At 37.6% G+C, this 18,705-nt stretch overlaps 1 protein-coding gene across 1 annotated transcript; it reads left to right on the top strand.

Annotated features, from left to right (window-relative positions):
• Positions 1-10,941: 10,941 nt before the first annotated feature.
• Positions 10,942-14,325, top strand: LOC119628444 (uncharacterized protein K02A2.6-like). The gene is made up of 6 exons (XM_038010575.1): positions 10,942-11,011; positions 11,470-12,212; positions 12,331-12,637; positions 12,938-13,138; positions 13,212-13,370; positions 13,481-14,325. Exons 1-6 carry the CDS (start codon positions 10,942-10,944, stop codon positions 14,323-14,325), a joined length of 2,325 nt encoding a protein of 774 aa, XP_037866503.1.
• The last annotated feature ends 4,380 nt before the right edge of the window (positions 14,326-18,705 follow it).

The raw sequence follows: 18,705 nt of genomic DNA, 5'->3' as shown, positions 1-18,705 counted from the left end.
TATCATGTTCAGTTTAATAAAAAAATGAGTGTAACATAATATGCAACAGCACAAAACTATAATTTTCTTCGGTGCTATGAGTAAAAAGTATGAGTAATGTCCCAAATACTATATAATATTCACAATGATACTAACTCCAATTAGAAATCGAATCATTTCAAGCCACGATTTATCTCAAATTATGGAACAAATAGAAATATTTCAGAACTTCCAACAAGTACCAGTGGAAAAGTATACTTTGTCATCGCGCAGATAATTTTCAACCATACAGTTGATGCTATGGCCTTTTTTTTCCTACATAAACTGATAGCCTTGAGGGGCTTTCTTAGTATAACCCTAACATGTAGGTGAGCTCTCGGTGCTCAAACCTAGAGGCTTTGCTAACACTAGCTCTTGCAAGAACAGTGCTTCGCTGAATCTACCACTGGATCAGAAAAGAGACCTACTGAGAAGATCCGGCGAGAAACTCAGTGGGCTGCGTATGGGTTAGTTTTCGACGAGAACAGTGACCGGTGCTTAAGATATTATGCTATGGCCACATGTTTTAAGGTGATATATAGGGTGAGTCAAGGTATGATGTATAGGAAGAATACCTCTATCCATCTATTACAAAAAAGCTGGTTTGTATCCAAGTGAGTTTGGAATCAGTTTCGCCCATCACTCAAAAGGGATACAGCGTATCTAATACCTATACCTCAGTAAACATAATCACTACGTAGTGTCGAAGTAACCTTTGTATTTTGAATGCATTAATTATATTAGATTATTATAAGTTTTTGTATGGATGAAATATCACAATAGATCACCTGTTCGAATTTGTGTTCAGTTTATTGTGCATCCGACCACAAATATTAAACACAATCTTGGTTGTAACATTTATTAATCAATCACCAACCACAATCCAATATCAATAAATACTAATTTAAATTGAATGAAAATTTGTTTAAATAAAGTAAAAACAACAATGCTAGCTTAATTGTACTGACGCTAAATTTTTCCTTCATATTTTTAAATTACTTCACAATTTGTATTGCTGCAACTGTTCAGGCCACTAATTAATAGCGTTTGTTGCAATACAACATTACCGAGACACGCCTTTACGTCCTGCCTTAAGGGCTCGCTAGGGGGACTTAAGGGCAAGCTGGTTTATATTTAATCGTAGCTATTTTTAGTTCTGCGTAAGCTGTATCTGCCTACATAGGCCAGCTAAAAATACCTGCGCTATAATTTATATTCGATAAATCTGATACAAAAACTAATAATTCGCAATACCTTTTTTTTGGGTCAGAAGGAAATCGCCCAGCTTTCACATATGCTTTTTCTGGTCTAAGGCTAACTGGCTCTATGTGTCAGCGTTGAACTGTACAAATCCCCTCGTTGCTGAAAAATACATGGCCGAGCCTGGCTGAAGTCATCCGTGGCAGACTGGGGGCTAGGCGAAATATTTCACGCAGAGCATATGTCTCCATGACACTTTATGTCAAATTAGCAGTTTTCGGCGCCAAGACCACTGGACCTCTCGGCGCACTATCCTCCCAAATGTCGCCGCTAATTCGTACCTTCTTGATATCCCGTTGACAAACAACCAACGTGGAACGGAGAACACGGTTGGCCGTCACCCAGCTGCTCTTTTGCAAGAGCTTAGCTCCAGTCCCCAGATTGGCATACCGAAAGGAGACCCAAGATTGGGTTGAGATGCCAATCCCCGGCCTCAGCGACGAGCTCACAGCCCAAGGTGTTAAGTGGTTATTGGAGCCCATAGACATGAATACGCCACCCACTTTGAGATATAAGTTCTAAGGTCTCAAGTATAGTTACATGTTCGTTACACAGTCGGATGTTTGCATACTAACATATTAGGGTACAGAAACTAATCATTACGATATATTTTAAGAAGAAATAAATGAATTAAAATCGATCGATGAAGATCTTTGGCGTTGAAATAAATCGTCAGTCTGCCCGCATCCGGAGTCCGGACCAAATTGTTATAAATTGCATACCACACTCCCCCTTCACGAACAGAAATAGTTCGTTTAATAGTTTTGCTGCTAAACAGTCTGGTTGAAAGATATATTTGCTAAGGAATCAATATCTAAAGTAATTTAGAATAACTAAGTCCATTTCAAAATGATAATTAGGATAATTACATGCACAATTATTGCGTTTAATCAACACAAACATGTCATATAAATTTCAATTTAACGGCCGTCTGGTGTAGTGGTAAGTGACATGGTCACTACACTAGAGGGTCGCGGGTTCGAATCCCGCCAAGGGAAGATATTTGTATGATAAATATAAATGTCTTTTCCAGGGTTATGGATGTATATTAAATATATGTATGTGTATAATAAAAATCTTACATTTATTTCCGATATCTGGTAACTGTAACACAAGTTCTTTACGAACTTATCACGGGACTAGTTAACGTGGCGTGATTGTTAGTAAAATATTTATTTATTTATTATATTAATTATTACTGTCTGGTCAAATACTATGATGGTGCATATTTCGATAGTGACGTCACTACGACCCCACGCAACTTATATATATAAAGTTGACCAAAAATACTTAATCATCGATTTAAAATAAGAAAAAAAGGTTGACCGTAAAGACGAATGGGCATTCATAATTCGTATTTCGAACGTTGATAAAAACCAAAATGGCTGCCTTCCGCGGTACAGGCATTTATTAACCCTCTGTAATCCCGTGATAAATACAGGACTCCCTTAACTTTCGAGGTTCGTTCAAACCTCAAGATTAAATATTGTCTATTTTAATTGCAACGGTTTCAAACTATTTGCTATCAAGTGCTGCAGACACAAATAAAAAAATATATTAAATAATTAAATGGAATCGTAATAAGCTGATGTACTTTCTCAGTTTTTTATTTAAATGTTATAATGGTGGTAGGACCTCTTGTGAGTCCGCACGGGTATGTACCACCACCCCGCCTATTTCTGCCGTGAAGCAGTAATACGTTTCGGTTTGAAGAGTGGGGCAGCCGTTGTAAATTGTAACTATACTGAGACCCTAAAACTTATATTATCTTAAGGTGGGTGACGCATTTGCGTTGTAGATGTCTATGGACTCCAGTAACTACTTAACACTAGGTAGGCTGTGAGCTCGTCCACAAACGTTGTTTAAGCAACAAAAAAAAGTTGATATGTTTTTTGGTTGCCTTGGTGGGTCTTTTACAGACGTCAATTATATGAACAATCTTAAACAGGTTATTGTTTTTTTAAATAGTTTATTTACGAGCATGGCTTTCAGATACAATTTGTAATTACAAATAGGCATATATAATTAAAAAAAAAATGTAATCTATTTTAACTATAATATTATAATGGGGTTACGATTTTAAAAAATCGTCACTGAAACGCCTCGGGTCCATTTAAATTCCCTTTAACCCGTACGTCATTATGGCATTTAAATAATTCGGGACCGGGTTGTGATTTATGATAGCAACCGTGACGGGGGTTTAATTCGTCTAAGTATGATAGGATGATAGGAGCGTGACGAGATATCAGACGGTTATGAATATCCCTCGAAAAACTGCAATTTATAATATGGAAATTAACAGATTTTTTTTTGTCGGACTTACAATACGTCTGTTCTAAAGCGAATACTCAATCAATCTATGTATAATCTAATTGAGACTTTGGCTACAAGTCTTATGGTGGGTAATTGAATTCATGTTGTCTATGGGCTGCAGTAACAAAAACAACATAAAGCCAGGCCTGTTGCTTTTGCGCACTAAGCAGTCGACCGTGGCTTGGCTCTGCCTATGGTATTGCTGACGTCCTTGAGCAATGGTAGCCACTCACCATCAGGGACTCGTCTGCTTAAAAGGCCAATAAAAAATAGGTACGCAAATTATCTAATATCTCACCGTTTCATTAGTTTTGTTTCAAATGAAAATATTTCCCCAAGCTATGGTGACAGTTCGATGGGTAGTGTAGAACTTGATACGTGGGTATCAAGTGGTGGGCAAGGAGGCACGGTGTACTAAATGCTCGACATTTCATAATTAAAATTAATAATAATCTTTATCTAGCGTGCGTTAGCGTGGTATGGACGTAGAGGAAAGATGCGTGTGACTAGGAGTTGTATAGAAATGGTAGTGCAAGGTAGACCAAAGAAGACATGGATGGAGTGTGTGAATGACGATATGAGAGAGAGAGGAGTGAGTGTTGAGATGACAGCTGATAGAAGAGAATGGAAGAGAAAAGATAGCTGTGCCGACCCCACCTAGTGGGATATAGTGGAGAAAAAGAAAGAATAATCTTTATCTAATATCTGTTAAAGGAAACACAATAGCTGGCACTTAGAAAACAATCGCCACTCGTGGCGTGGTTGGGTGTACGGAGGCCTCGTAACCTGCAAGAAAAGTGGCATTGGGCAGTCTGGATATAATAGTATACTGGATTAGGCCCAATGCATAAGGAGAGTGGATACCAAGCGTAGGGAAAAGGTACAAAAATGTAATATCCGCAGATTTGCCACGACAGTTTTCATTAGAAAAAGAGAAGAGGCTTGTTGTAGTTGATGATGTTCGAGAAATAAATACTAAAGCCTTCGATCCATAAATTTTATTGCAAAAATTACGTTTTAGCAAAATAAATATTTCTTCTTCTCAGTCGCACACTCCTGGCGGAGTGATCGTGGTTACGTATGTTTTAATGCTTGGTTGCGGCTTTTGAGAGATTTCTCCATCTCTCTCTATTTGTGGCGGTAGGTGTACATTCAATAAGAGTACATTTAGTAGATGACTTAATCGAGTAAATATATATAGTTAATAAATGTAAATTAATAAATGAATAATAAATAAAATGCCGTAATTAAAACTCCTTTTATTTCATGAACCACGAAAGCTGCAAGCTGCTGCTGTCGTTATATCTACGACTCCGGTAAATCTAAGAAAATACTTTAAAGCAACGCCATTTATAAATAGTGTATAGCTATAAAAGCATTGAAGCTAAAGGCAAAAGTGCAACCAATTTTAAACGAACAAGTAACTTGTAATCCCGTCACGTAAAGAAAAATAACTGTCTGCGGATTCTTGCACCTTGCAGAAGATATTTAGTATCTTAAATATACATTTTGTTGTGATGTTATTTTTGTATTTTAGATTTTGTCTCATTCGATAGTTGATAGTTGTTTGTGGACATTGACGTTGAGTTACAGCCGAGAGATCTGAGGATTGCGGCAAGGAGTCATCGTGGCTCACAGTTCGGCGAAATTTCCTGCTATCATCAAACCTCGCTTGAAGGTGTATTGCGTGCTATTAAGGATTACGAAAATCCCATCAATTCTTGTTCCTAGTCATGCACTCTTGACAGAATGGTCCTGATTATGTATCAGTCGAATCCTGCGACGCCGATGCTCTGGCGATGCGACGTCATGTGGTCGCAGAGTGAGAGCGATCATTTATGATGGAATGAGTCACAGATTTCATGAGGTCGCTTCAACGTGTTGGAGATCGACCGCGAGAGCTTTTGCCCTCGACTTTCCTTTGCACCACCAACCGCTCAATGAAGTCCTCATTACGAGTGATGTGCGAAGAACTTGAGGATTCATATTTGGACTGTTGGACATGCCATCAACAGTCACATCATAATATGTCCTTATTATGTAGGTATAAAAGTAGCAAATAAAAACTAACCTAACGATATATCAAATATTTTACTCTATAGATCACAAATTACTTAGACTAAAAAAAAATCCTAAAGAAAACAAGCATGTACTTGTTTCTTCCAATAAACATTTATTCACCAGGGCGCTTTTAAGCTATTGTCTTCTTCGAATACTCTAATAAAGTTTATATCTTCCTGAGACCGATTTATAACTAAAGAAAAAATTGTAAATAAATTTATAAATCAAACCAGACCCTAACGAGATGTCCCCAAAAAAAAAATTAACTAACAAAAACTAGTTGACGTTGGTTTTGTTTGTTCATTGTTTGGATATTTCATTTTATACGCCGTACTTTAGAAAAGCCAGTAGTAGCTTTAAAGGACTATGGCATGAATCATATATTATTACGCTAACGATGACTTCAAGTACTTGAATACTAATTCTAACACTTTAGAATTTGTAATATATGTAAATATATGTAAAAAAAAGTTACTAAGATGAAGTTATTTGTTAAGGAAATTTATTAATATATTCCTTTTAATACTGTATAAACTATTATATGTATGTATGTATGTGTGTATGTATGTATGTATGTATATGTGCTTGTGTATATATGTATGTATATACTTTTTTTTTGGTGTGTATTTGTAACTTAATATAAATTTCATTGTACCTACCACTATTCGCTCTGCACTACTTTTGGTTGATTGGTAGAGAATGCCTTAGGCATTAAGTCCGCCAATGTAAATTTTACATGAAGTGTAATAAATAAATAAATTCTGTAACAAATGAATGGTCTGGTTCCGTGACTGAAGACTGGAAGCCAAAATCAAGATTATCTTCTAAAACCTAAATGATAGATTTAAAAGTATTGAAGAAAGCAATCACAACAACCGCGCGTTATTAGTGAAATTCAATAAATTCTTCTACAAAAAATTCGAAGGGCGGTAAAAAACCGGTGTATAGCCAAACAAGAGTTTATTGAGATATCAAACGAAAGGGTTTGATTTCTGCAGCTATTAAAGGTTCCGTACCTATTGTTTGTAACAATAATTTTTATGAGCAAATTTTTTTGAAGAATTATCGCTGCAATTTTAGTAATCACTGTTTTTGGGATTAAGACGTTTTAGTAAAACAACGCAATTATAATGCGTGTTATATTTATCGTCAAATATCAATATTTATACAGCATTTACATTTAGAATATTATGAGTGTAATTTTACATGTTGACGTTTTGGCGGGTTTTCTGTATCTCTACCACAGACTACATCAATGCGCGTCGAGAACGCTGCCAGTTGCTGTAGGTACAATACATCTACAATCCGCGCTAATCATAATGAAACTCAAAACCAACAGATTAATAAACTTTGAAGATGCAAAATAATAATTTTTGTCAAAGGAGGTGACCTCATGCCGTACTTCGATGAAAACGACACAAATTACTCACGGTCTAGCAATACACGGTATATGAACACTGTTCTTCACTTATTCCCGATTTCATTAGTAAATCTAAGCACTGTTCCTATCGAAGTCATCGTCTTCATCAAATATCCGTCTATCAGAGTATCGGTGTATTTCTCAAATTATAGATACCAGAAACGCAAAATTACGCAATTACCTATGTACCTTCTCAAGAACACCAGTAAAAACGAGGTTCAATATTGTAATGAGATACAAACATGGTTGATCAAAATAAATTAATTAAAATTTTTGTGTAGATTTATTTTCTAGATTTTTAGATATCTATGGTACCCTAAAAATCAGCGGTGTACGGAACAGCTAACAAGCCCTCAACAATACTCCTCGATTTACCTCAGGTTTATTGTACAATGTTATTTATACGTCACTGTACCCTAGACGATACAATCCGATTTTAGATCGCATCCAAAAATGACGTAAAACCGTAACTAGGCAATAAATTTTCAACTTTATTTATACGTGCAGGAAGTCTCAGAATTATTTAAACAATCTCGATACGTACGTCAAAATTGCTATCGCAATACGATTTTATTTCTCATTCGCAAACGTTATACCAACCAATATTTGACGAGTCAGTTATACCTTGACACTTAAAGCATAAAGTTTAGTTTACATTGACTTATTTTTGGAGCTGAAGTCAAAAGAGTCCCGCAAAAGAATTTTACGAAAGCATTTTATTAAGAATTGTGAGCGTATCTCGATTCTTGTGCTATTTGATTGGGAATATGCTTATGGCTACATTGGCTGTATTGGATTAACTTCTGCAACGGTTGATTGGTGCAAGGGCTCTGTGTCTATACGCCTCGGGTTATAAAACAAACAGTAAAATTTTGTATATTTCGTTTGAGTAAATGGAATTAGCTGTTGCCTTGACTGAAAATTCGATATCTTGTTATTATGTACTTATGTGATTATATGTATAACAAAAATCGAAACCTTATAAGGCTATAGACAATTCCCATAAGATTTAAGATTTTACGACTTACATATCAGGGAAGTTTATTAAATCTTGCAGATTTTTTTGTTTTCCACTGTATGCGTAATTAAAATTTCAGGATGAAGACCACTATGTAGCATTTCTGTACCTTAATTTCGCAATTAAATGAAAACTGTACTTGCTTCTTTTGATTAAATAAATACATTCTAAGCAACGGTATGTAGAGAACACTAGTTTATAGGGGACGGCAAAGGTTAGAAGAAAAGTTCTTTAACTAACTAGTAGGTTATTGCTTAGTAGACCGATGGCATGAAGCTTCTTTAGTACTTGTAAAAATCTTGTAAAAGTTGATAGCGCGATTCAGGCTGATTATTTTTAATTCTACAATAGCTACCACATATGACGTATTCAATAACATTGTCCACAAAGACGAAATAGCGTACTGTAATAAAAGTGAACCCCGTAAATTGTAACATACGATTATGGACTCTACGACCTGCGTCTCAAGGTCGGTGTTGGCATTAGTGTAGGCATTACACTTGTGGGTTCCGGTAACGTCGTCCCATAGAGGTAGAGGGCTATAAAAAAAATTACCACACCATTTCATTATTAAAATTTCATTTCATCCATCCAACAATCTGTAACATTCACTGCTAGCTAAAGTAAAATTCAATTAAAAGTGATACTCGTATAAGCTACGTTTTCCACAATAATAAGTCCTGCCGGTGACAAATAAAAGTCTTTGTTTTTGAAGTAATGAAATAAAAGGTAAAGGCGAGTTCATGAGCAAAATAAATCAATTACGCTTTTTTTTTTAAATGCGTTTTGAATATTTTATTAAATGTGCATTGATTTAGTTTTTTTGTTGTTATAATAGTTAAACAAGTTCACGGACCACGTCACAAACCGTGTGACGTACCACAGTCCAAGAAAACCTCAAATGCGAATGCCACGTTTCCACCTAAGTTTTGAGATATCACTCTCAATTCCCTTGCATAGCGACTGTCCTAGCCTTCAACCAAAAGGCACAATTGTTTCGCGACAGAAATTCACGGAAAGGTATTTGTAACTACTCACGCGAATGTAATATGCCCTAAAGCCAACTGTAGCGTCACTTAACTTGAAACACGAGGTCATAGTGTCAATGGTCTACAAATGACATCCGTTTTACCTGTCTAGTCTGAACCCATAACCCATGACTGCTCTACGGAAGAAATAAACAGGATTATTCGGGCCCATATCTTGTCCGATCATTGACTGATTAATTGAACCAATCAGCAGGGTTTCAACAAAATAATTTAAATATATTACATTATTTAAATTATTCCTGAATATTTTTATGTTAAATAATAGCAATGCATTCAATGGATACACATATACGAGATTTAAAAAAAGCACCACCCTGTAAATCAAACAACCTGTATCTCTTTCCTCAAAGATTTTGATAGAATTATGATACATATTTCTATACTAATATATAATATCTATACTATATATAATATTATCAGTAGTATTAGTATAATATCTATAATATATAATATTCTATACTAATATATCTACAGTGGTTTTTACGGATGTTCCCTTATAACTACTGAACCATGCATCCGGTTGACTTGGTATCCGTGTAGAAAATACATGCACTTAATGGATAGGCTAATATTTATATGAGTTTTGGACTCCCTACACCAGTTGCAGGGGTGTTAATGCTGAGAATCTTTGTGGGGGTGAGAAATAATAATGTTAATTTTAAGCCAAGCGGACGGGTACAACTAGTACTTTCTAAAGATAAAGAGTCCGATCAGTAATCAAATCCGACCTGGATCACCCATCATTTAACTAACAAGGCGATCAATGGCAGTATGTGGTGATTGCACTGTTAAGGCCATAAGTAAAAATATATGCGTATAAAATCCGTGCGTTGCATCGACGTTAAAGCACCTTTAGTTCGCTCATTCGAAAATCGCATCAAAGGAGTAATCCGAACGCAATCGGCAAATCAATTTGTGCACGCGCTTGCTGCACAAATTTAATTTTACCTCATAATTAAAACTACTTTTACCGTTTAATCTTTCAATCGCGAGTTCGTTCGCGACCACGAAATAACGACATTAAAAATGCGAGTCTAAACCGTAAAAGTAGCTTTAATTATGTATAAGACTCGCAAAAATCGAATAAACTAACCGTAATAATACCGCCATTTTTATTTTATTGCCCGTGTAGGCAGACGAGCATACGGCCCACCAGCTGATGGTGAGTTATTACAGTTGCCCATGGACTTCAGCAATGCCAGGGGCAGAGCCAAACCGCTGTCTACCTATGCCTATTTTAATGTTTACTTCAACTTGTGGCGACTCACTTACTCGCCACTACTTGGGCAACCGCCTTACAATTCAACAAAATCGCTGTCGCCTATGAATTCAGGCAATCATCTATTTTTGTTGTTTAACACTTCGGAATCTGAAGAAACTGCGGGCAGTACTCATCGATTTTTGTTGTGCTTCCCATCGTTCGTGTCAGTGCTTTACTACTCCTATAAGTTATTTCTTTATCGTACCACTCCTGTCATAGTTTGCTTGTGAATATTGCTATCTTCAATAAACTATTCAAAGCAGTACATATTATTATACTCACTGTGTAAAACACCCTTCGTGTCAGCGCCTACCTAATACAGTTAGAAGACACTAATACAACTACTTCTACAGTGGTACTTCTACAGTGGTGACCCTCGACAGCAAGAAGAACCGAAGATAAGTGGATCATATTTATAATTAATTATCGTATACGTTATCGTTTTCGGCTATAACATTTTTGTTCAACAAGGTAGACGCAAAAAATTTTTAGCCGGTGGTCCAAGTCATACGTACTGAGCGTATTTGAATATTTATCCGGTATGGCCCAAAAAGAAGATCCAAAGGTGTCTCAAGAGATCTACAGAGTTGGTGTGCGCAATCCGACGATGAGTGAGATGGCCCAGCAAATCAATTCACTGACACAACAAATCAGCTTGCTCTCTAAACAGGTGGCTGGAAGAAGCCGTTCGAGAAATAGATCTAGGCGCCGCTGGAATGGTCGTTCTCAAAGTCGCTCCAAGCCTAGACAGCCACCCGCAGATCACCCTTACTGTTTCTACCACTTTACTTATGGGACCAAAGCTTATAAGTGCAAACAGCCATGCAGTTTCGAGTCGGAAAACTCCTGGGGCGGTCGGAAGTAGCGGCCAACGACTGCCCACATTCTTCAGGCCGTCTTTTTATCACCGATCGTACTTCAAAAATGTAGTTCCTAGTGGACACTGGTTCCGATCTGTGTGTTTTTCCACGGTCGGCTGTGAAGGCGCCCTGTACCAAGTCGAAATATGATCTCGTAGCTGCCAACAATTCTATTATACACACTTATGGCCCTGTAACTCTTCATTTAGACTTTGGACTAAGAAGAGACTTCGCGTGGAAATTCACTGTTGCAGACGTTTCTAAGCCTATCATCGGAGTGGATTTCTTGTCTTACTACAACTTACTCGTCGATTGCAGAAAACAACGTATTATTGATGGCATCACTTCTCTGTCTGCAGTCGCGACACCTATCGGGATGACTAAAGACCTTCCTTCTGTCAAAGCCGTCACTGGTGAAACTGACTTTCACGATATTCTGCGTGAGTTCCCAGAAATCACAAGGCCAGCAGGTATGCTCTCTACCACATTTAAGCATAACACCGTCCATCATATCAGAACTACACCGGGACCTCCCGTTGCTTGCAAGCCTCGACGTTTGGATCCAGCACGTATGCAAGCCGCGAAGAAAGAGTTCGAGGATATGTTGGCAAGCGGCGTAGCCCGGCGTTCAGAGAGTGCATGGTCTTCTGCTCTGCACTTGGTGAAGAAGAAAGATGACGGATGGCGTCCTTGTGGCGATTACCGATCACTGAATGCGAGGACGATACCTGATAGGTATCCAATACGCCACATCCATGACTTCTCACAACAACTTTCTGGATGTTCCATCTTTTCTAAAATTGATTTGGTGAAGGCTTATCATCAGATAGCCGTTAATCCTGAGGATATACCTAAAACAGCCATCACTACTCCTTTTGGACTTTACGAATTTCCATTTATGACCTTTGGTTTGAGGAATGCCGCTCAGACATTCCAAAGGTTCATAGATGAGGTGCTTGCTACTAGGCCTCGACTTCACCTATGGATATATTGATGATATATTATTGTTTTTTTCATCGCTAGAAGAACATAAGCGTCATCTACGTCAACTCTTTGATCGTCTCCGGCAGTATGGCATTCTGGTGAACACAACAAAATGTACTTTTGGTCAATCGGTCGTGGAATTCCTAGGATATGAAGTATCTGCTACAGGTACTAAACCATTGGACATTAAAGTCCAAGCTATCCAGGAATTTGCTGCTCCTAAAACTGTGAAAGAACTCCGAAGATTTCTAGGCATGCTTAATTTCTACCGCCGTTTCATACCTAATGCTGCCCAGTTACAAGCTCCGTTGAACAACGCTCTGGCAGGAGTTAAAATGAAAGGTTCACATCCTGTGGATATGGATGCAGTCATGTTAAAAGCCTTTGAGGACTGTAAGACTTCTTTATCTCAGGCAACGCTTTTGTCTCACCCGGATCCAACCGCCGATCTTGCGATTGTCACTGACGCGTCTCTCACAGCGATCGGAGCTGTTCTACAACAAAGGAGAGGTGAACATTGGGAACCACTCGCTTTCTACTCCCACAAGCTTAGTTCTACCCAATCGAAGTACAGTCCATATGATCGAGAATTACTGTCAGTTTATGAGGCAATAAAGCACTTTCGACACATGATCGAAGCGAGAAATTTCACTGTCTTCACTGATCATAAGCCACTGACTTTTGCCTTTTCAGTAAACAGGGAGAAATGTTCACCAAGGCAATTCAGATATCTCGACTACATGTCACAGTTTACTACGGATATTAAATATATACCTGGAAAGGATAACGTAGTCGCCGACGCACTTTCTCGGGTGGATGAAGTCGCTCCATGTATCGACTATGAGCATCTTGCACGATCTCAGGAACAAGATCCAGAGCTGCAAGATCTTCTGCGTAATGGAAGTTCCCTAAAATTAGAAAAGTTATCTTCCGAGTATAGTAGCTTACCCGTTTATTGCGACACCAGTGTGCACCCTCCACGACCATTCATCACAAAAGATATGCGAAGACAAGTCTTCAACACACTACATGGACTTCATCACCCAGGATCGTCAGCTACAGTCCGACTGGTTGCGCAAAGATTTGTGTGGCCAGGGATTCGGAAAGACTGTAGAGAGTGGTCAAGGCAATGCTTAAACTGTCAGAGAAGTAAAGTAACTCGCCATACAGTTTCTCCTCTTTCCTCTTTCCTTACTCCTTCGTCAAGATTCACTCATATCCATGTTGACATCGTAGGGCCTCTAAATCTGTCTGCTGGTTTCAGGTACTGCCTCACTGTCATTGACCGCTTTACCCGATGGCCTGAGGCGATACCACTCAGCGAAATTACAGCTGAAGCTTGTGCTGCCGCCCTCGTTACCGGCTGGATTGCCAGATTTGGATGTCCACTAAGAGTAACTACCGACCGCGGTCGTCAATTCGAGAGTCACTTATTCAAAGCCATAGCTGCATTAATAGGTGCTCACCACTTCCGGACTACCGCATATCACCCCGCTGCTAACGGAATAGTCGAACGCATGCATCGCCAGTTGAAGGCAGCCATCATGTGCCATACATCTTCGCAATGGACTGAAGCACTTCCTCTCGTACTGATGGGCATGCGCAGTTCCTGGAAGGATGACATTGACGCATCCCCTGCAGAGCTGGTGTACGGCGAGCCCCTCTGTCTGCCAGGTCAATTCATTTCACCAAATGAAGACTACAAAGTGTCTGACGTCACCCAGTATGCAACTCGTCTTCGTGCATGCATGGCGAATTTGACACCGAGACCGACATCCTGGCATAGCAATTCACCATTTTATATACCTCGCGATTTACATACAACCTCCCATGTCTTCATCCGACAAGATCATGTGCGTGGTTCTCTGGTACCACCATATGCTGGTCCCTTTAAGGTTGTCAAAAGGCAGCCAAAATTCTTCACTGTCGAAGTTCGAGGGAAGCTTGTAAATGTCTCCATAGATCGTCTGAAGCCGGCCTACATGACGAGAGTTCCAGAAGGTGTGTCTCCAACCAAGCCTGTTGAAAAGACCACAAGAAGCGGCCGAAAGATTAAACTGCCTGACTACTATCGACCGTAGTCACGGTCTCGCCGGGGGAGTGATGTGGCGACTCACTTACTCGCCACTACTTGGGCAACCGCCTTACAATTCAACAAAATCGCTGTCGCCTATGAATTCAGGCAATCATCTATTTTTGTTGTTTAACACTTCGGAATCTGAAGAAACTGCGGGCAGTACTCATCGATTTTTGTTGTGCTACCCATCGTTCGTGTCAGTGCTTTACTACTCCTATAAGTTATTTCTTTATCGTACCACTCCTGTCATAGTTTGCTTGTGAATATTGCTATCTTCAATAAACTATTCAAAGCAGTACATATTACAAACTAATTGCTTTAATATTAAGGATTATTTTATTTCAATAGGACGTAACAACGTGTTATAATTTAGTGATAGTTTAGAAGCAACTGGTAACAAGCAAGTTATGCGGAAGAAGGCCCAAAGGCAGAAGTCCAATGCTCTGGTCGGACCAGATGCGCTCCTCTTCCAACACTTCAGTCCACGGTGCTATTCACACAGCCACATGGGAAGGAATGGCGCAGGATAATCCAGGATAATGTTTTAGAGAAGGCCAAGACCATCAGCATTGAGGTTTATCGACCCAAAGAGGAGGACGTATCAGAAGTAGCTATTTTAACAAAACATCGAAATGTTTACTGCATAAACATATCAGTATGCATAGAATATTCTCGATACCACAATACGATTTCAGCTTCGATACAGAATCGCATTCCATAAAATGTTATAGTAAATCTATTTAAAATAATGCATTTGGTACACATAATAATAATCGAGATAAATCTTTGAAATCCATGAATATAGAATGTTTGTTTAAAAATGCAATCATCTTTTACTTTTTAGCTGGGATCAGAATGAGGCGCATTTCCACTCCTGTACATAAGCGAAGCTTTCTTTTTATAGCAATAAATATCTTGGCTCGGCAAACTCGGCTCTTCTTTCATAGTACTAGTTTGTATGAATCCTATTCTTCTTCTGAGTCGGTCTCTTCATTACAGATGGTCGTGTCTAATCTAAAATGTGGACCACTCGATGCACAATGCTTCCCCACGTCTTCCTGTCCTCGGCGGTCTTTATAGCCTCGGTTATTGGCAGGCCGGTGAGCGTCTTAACCAGATCAGACCAGCGGATAGGTGAGCGTCCGCGTGATCTTCTCCCGTCAACCTGACCAACTACCATCAGCTTCTCTAAGTTATCGGGGCCTCTACGAGCGAATCCTATTAAAAAGGTTAATTCAAACAGAAAAGGAAGTGAAAATTAACACTCAACTCACTCACAAAACGCCCTAACACCAGTAAATGCAAAAATTATTTTTGGTTTATATACGTAGTTTAATAGAGTATTTACTTTGACAGTGCAAAATTTTTTTCTTTGCTCTCTATCCCCACTTTCGATTAGGGAGGTCGGTTCTAGTGGGCTGATGAAAATTTTTTTTACCAGAAATGTTAATTATCGAAGTTCAGCTGCAACCGTTAACATTCGCGATCAACTTTCTATAACTTGTTCAAATTTCAATTAGAACTTCAGTGGATCTGCACGGTAATGTTTAAAGTTCACGGGGTAAAAGGAATTATTGAAAATTTACTTGCAAACTGTTTCTAAGTTGATGTAAGCGCCGTGTAGTTTTGATTGAATTTTTGTTATTTTAATTGAAAATGTTTTTTTTTTTAAACTTTCATTCGCAATTTTGTTAATTTATAAAATAGTTTTACGTGGTCAAGAACGACTCGTATATTGTTTGTCGGAAATTGAACAACTGAGGGGTAATTTATAAAAGGATTTTTTATTGCTTAGATGGGTGGACGAATTCACAGCCCATCTGATGTTAAATGGTTACTGAAGCCCATAAACATCTACAACGTAAATGCGCCTCCCACCTTGAGATATAAGTTCTAAGGTCTCAAGGATAGTTACAACTGCAGTCCCACCCTTCAAACCAAAACGCATTACTGCTCCACGGTAGAAATAGGCGGGGTGGTGGTACCTACCCGTGCGGACTCACAAGCGGTCCTACCACCAGTAAAAGCAAAGCCAGTCATCGTTGTAACTAACATAAAATTGTGTTAAAAAGAGATTAGACTGAAACTCGTTTGTATTGAAGAAGAATAGTTATGGTATCAGGTTCTCCCTTCATGTACTAAACCCCTACACGTAATCAAATGGACCGTCAAAGGCAATCGTCTTATTTTGATGACAATTTTTAGCACATTTTCATTTTCATAAATAGCTCACGATCCACCCATTTTCAGATATTAGATTAAAGTTTCAATTCAATTTAATTTATGGTATAATGTGTGACTGCTTCATGGCAAAAACAGGTAACGTTGGACTCACCTAATAAATCTAAACTAGAGGTCCCACAGTAGTCGAAATTCGACAATAATTAATTGGAATTGTAAGTTTGTACACTGTTATGATTGTATTTTATACTTTTATAATCACAAATTTAGCCACTACACTACAAAAAAATATTAACAAATGCAAACAATATTTAATTTTAATCTATTCTCAATTTGACAACAGACGCCAAGAACAAAAGTTTGACAATAAATAGTATGCATGCGTGTGTGCGTCAAATACATGGTATGTAGTGTGTGTTATGTTTTCTTTATTGATTTAATGTATCTTTTATGCATTATTTTAAATAAATATTACCATTGTGCACTTCTTCTCTATATTCTCTACAAGTGTGGAAAATTTCATACTCCTCCGTCCGCGCAATTTTCGTAAAAAGGGATACAAAGTTATTGCTTCGCGTATTAATATATAGATAAACCCAAAATCACTTATGAACTCGCTTTCCTAATGATTTTTTTTATTACTTAATATTTCAGTACGCTAATTCCGAAACATCAACTTTCGCGTATTTTCAACTCCTCGTTGCAACCCGCACAAGTTTTGGTGAAGTTGCAATTGTAAGCTGTTCAAGCTAAACCAACGTAATTAGCGTTTAGTCGGATTCGATTTTGTTTTATTCTTTGAAAATTCCATGCCCTAGGTACCTTAAGAGTTTCCTTCGTGATATTTAAAAGTTTTACGTTTTTCAATGAGATTTTTTCCTGACAGCTTTTTAGTTTCCTCGGGTACATACATAAACATTGCTATGCTAATTCTAAAACAAAACGGACATGGCATAATTATCCTCGGATAATAGGACGTGAATCTAGGCGTGGGTACGGCTAATTCATGACGCGTTAACAAAATCTATATATTAATACGTGAAGCAAAAATGTTGTACCCCTTTTTACGAAAATTGAGCGAACGGAGAAGTATGAAATTTCCCACACTTATAGTGAATATAGAGAAGGAGTGCACAGTGATAATTTTTTTTTTTAAATTACACATAAAAAATACATTAAACAAATGAAGAAAACATTACACACACTAACATGTATTTGACACACTTACGCATATATACAATTTTGTTTATTGTTAAAGTCTGTGGTCAAGTTGAGAATAGATTCAATATTATTTGTCTTTATTAATATTATTCTAAAGTGTAGCCTTGGCGAAATCTGTGATAGAAGTATAATCGTCTTTGACAATATAATCATAATAATGTACAAACTTATAATTTCAATTAATTATGGTCGAATTTCGGCTACTGGGAGACCAATAGTTTAATTTTCAATGTTATTGTTTTATCGTGAAGTCGATAGTGAACACTTGTAAGAAATGCATTTTATCATATTATCAATCAGCACTGGAATAGCCGCACTATTCGATATGAGAACTCCAAACATTTTTCTTTCACACTATGAAAAATGTTACTTTCAATTAAACTAGTGGTCCCGCAGTAGTCGAAATTCGACTATAATTAATTCGAATTGTAAGTTTGTACACTATTATGCTCGTCTTTTATAGTTCTATAATCACAAATTTCGCCAAGACTACACTATGAAAAATATTAACAAAGACAAACAATAATTAATCTATTCTCAATTTGACAACAGACGTCAAGAACAAAAGTTTGTCAATAAATAGTATGCATGCGTGTGTGCGTCAAATGCATGGTATGTAGTGTGTGTAATGTTTTCTTTATTGATTTAATGTATTTTTTATGCATTATTTAAAAAAAATATTAGCATTGTGCACTTCTTCTCTATATTCTATATAAGTGTGGAAAATTTCATACTCCTCCGAATTTTCGTAAAAAGAGATACAAAATTTTTGCCACACGTATTAATATATAGATTAACTAATAGATTAAATACGTTTGACGTAACCGTAGCAAATGAAATTTATATGCAGTACGCTATCGCCCTGATTATTTTCACTGAAAATTTAAAAATTACTATCTAAAAAAACCAGAATTTTCAATAAAAATACATTATCCATTACAATTTTACATACAATTGAATTAATTGTGCATGTCCCTAAAAT

The sequence above is a fragment of the Bombyx mori genome, chromosome 4 (assembly GCF_030269925.1).
Source record: "Bombyx mori chromosome 4, ASM3026992v2".
Taxonomy (NCBI): Eukaryota; Metazoa; Arthropoda; class Insecta; order Lepidoptera; family Bombycidae; genus Bombyx; species Bombyx mori.
Note: the sequence above shows the minus strand (reverse complement) of the source record. Positions and strands in the feature narration are given on the sequence as shown.

Bases quoted from the DNA above. Each gene is read 5' to 3' on its own strand.
- LOC119628444 (XM_038010575.1), top strand. From the start codon at position 10,942: ATGGCCCAAAAAGAAGATCCAAAGGTGTCTCAAGAGATCTACAGAGTT. The intron at 11,012-11,469 runs GTGAGATGGCCC...CTCTTCATTTAG, and splicing joins TGTGCGCAATCCGACGATGA to ACTTTGGACTAAGAAGAGAC. The intron at 12,638-12,937 runs GTAAGACTTCTT...TTGCCTTTTCAG, and splicing joins GTTAAAAGCCTTTGAGGACT to TAAACAGGGAGAAATGTTCA.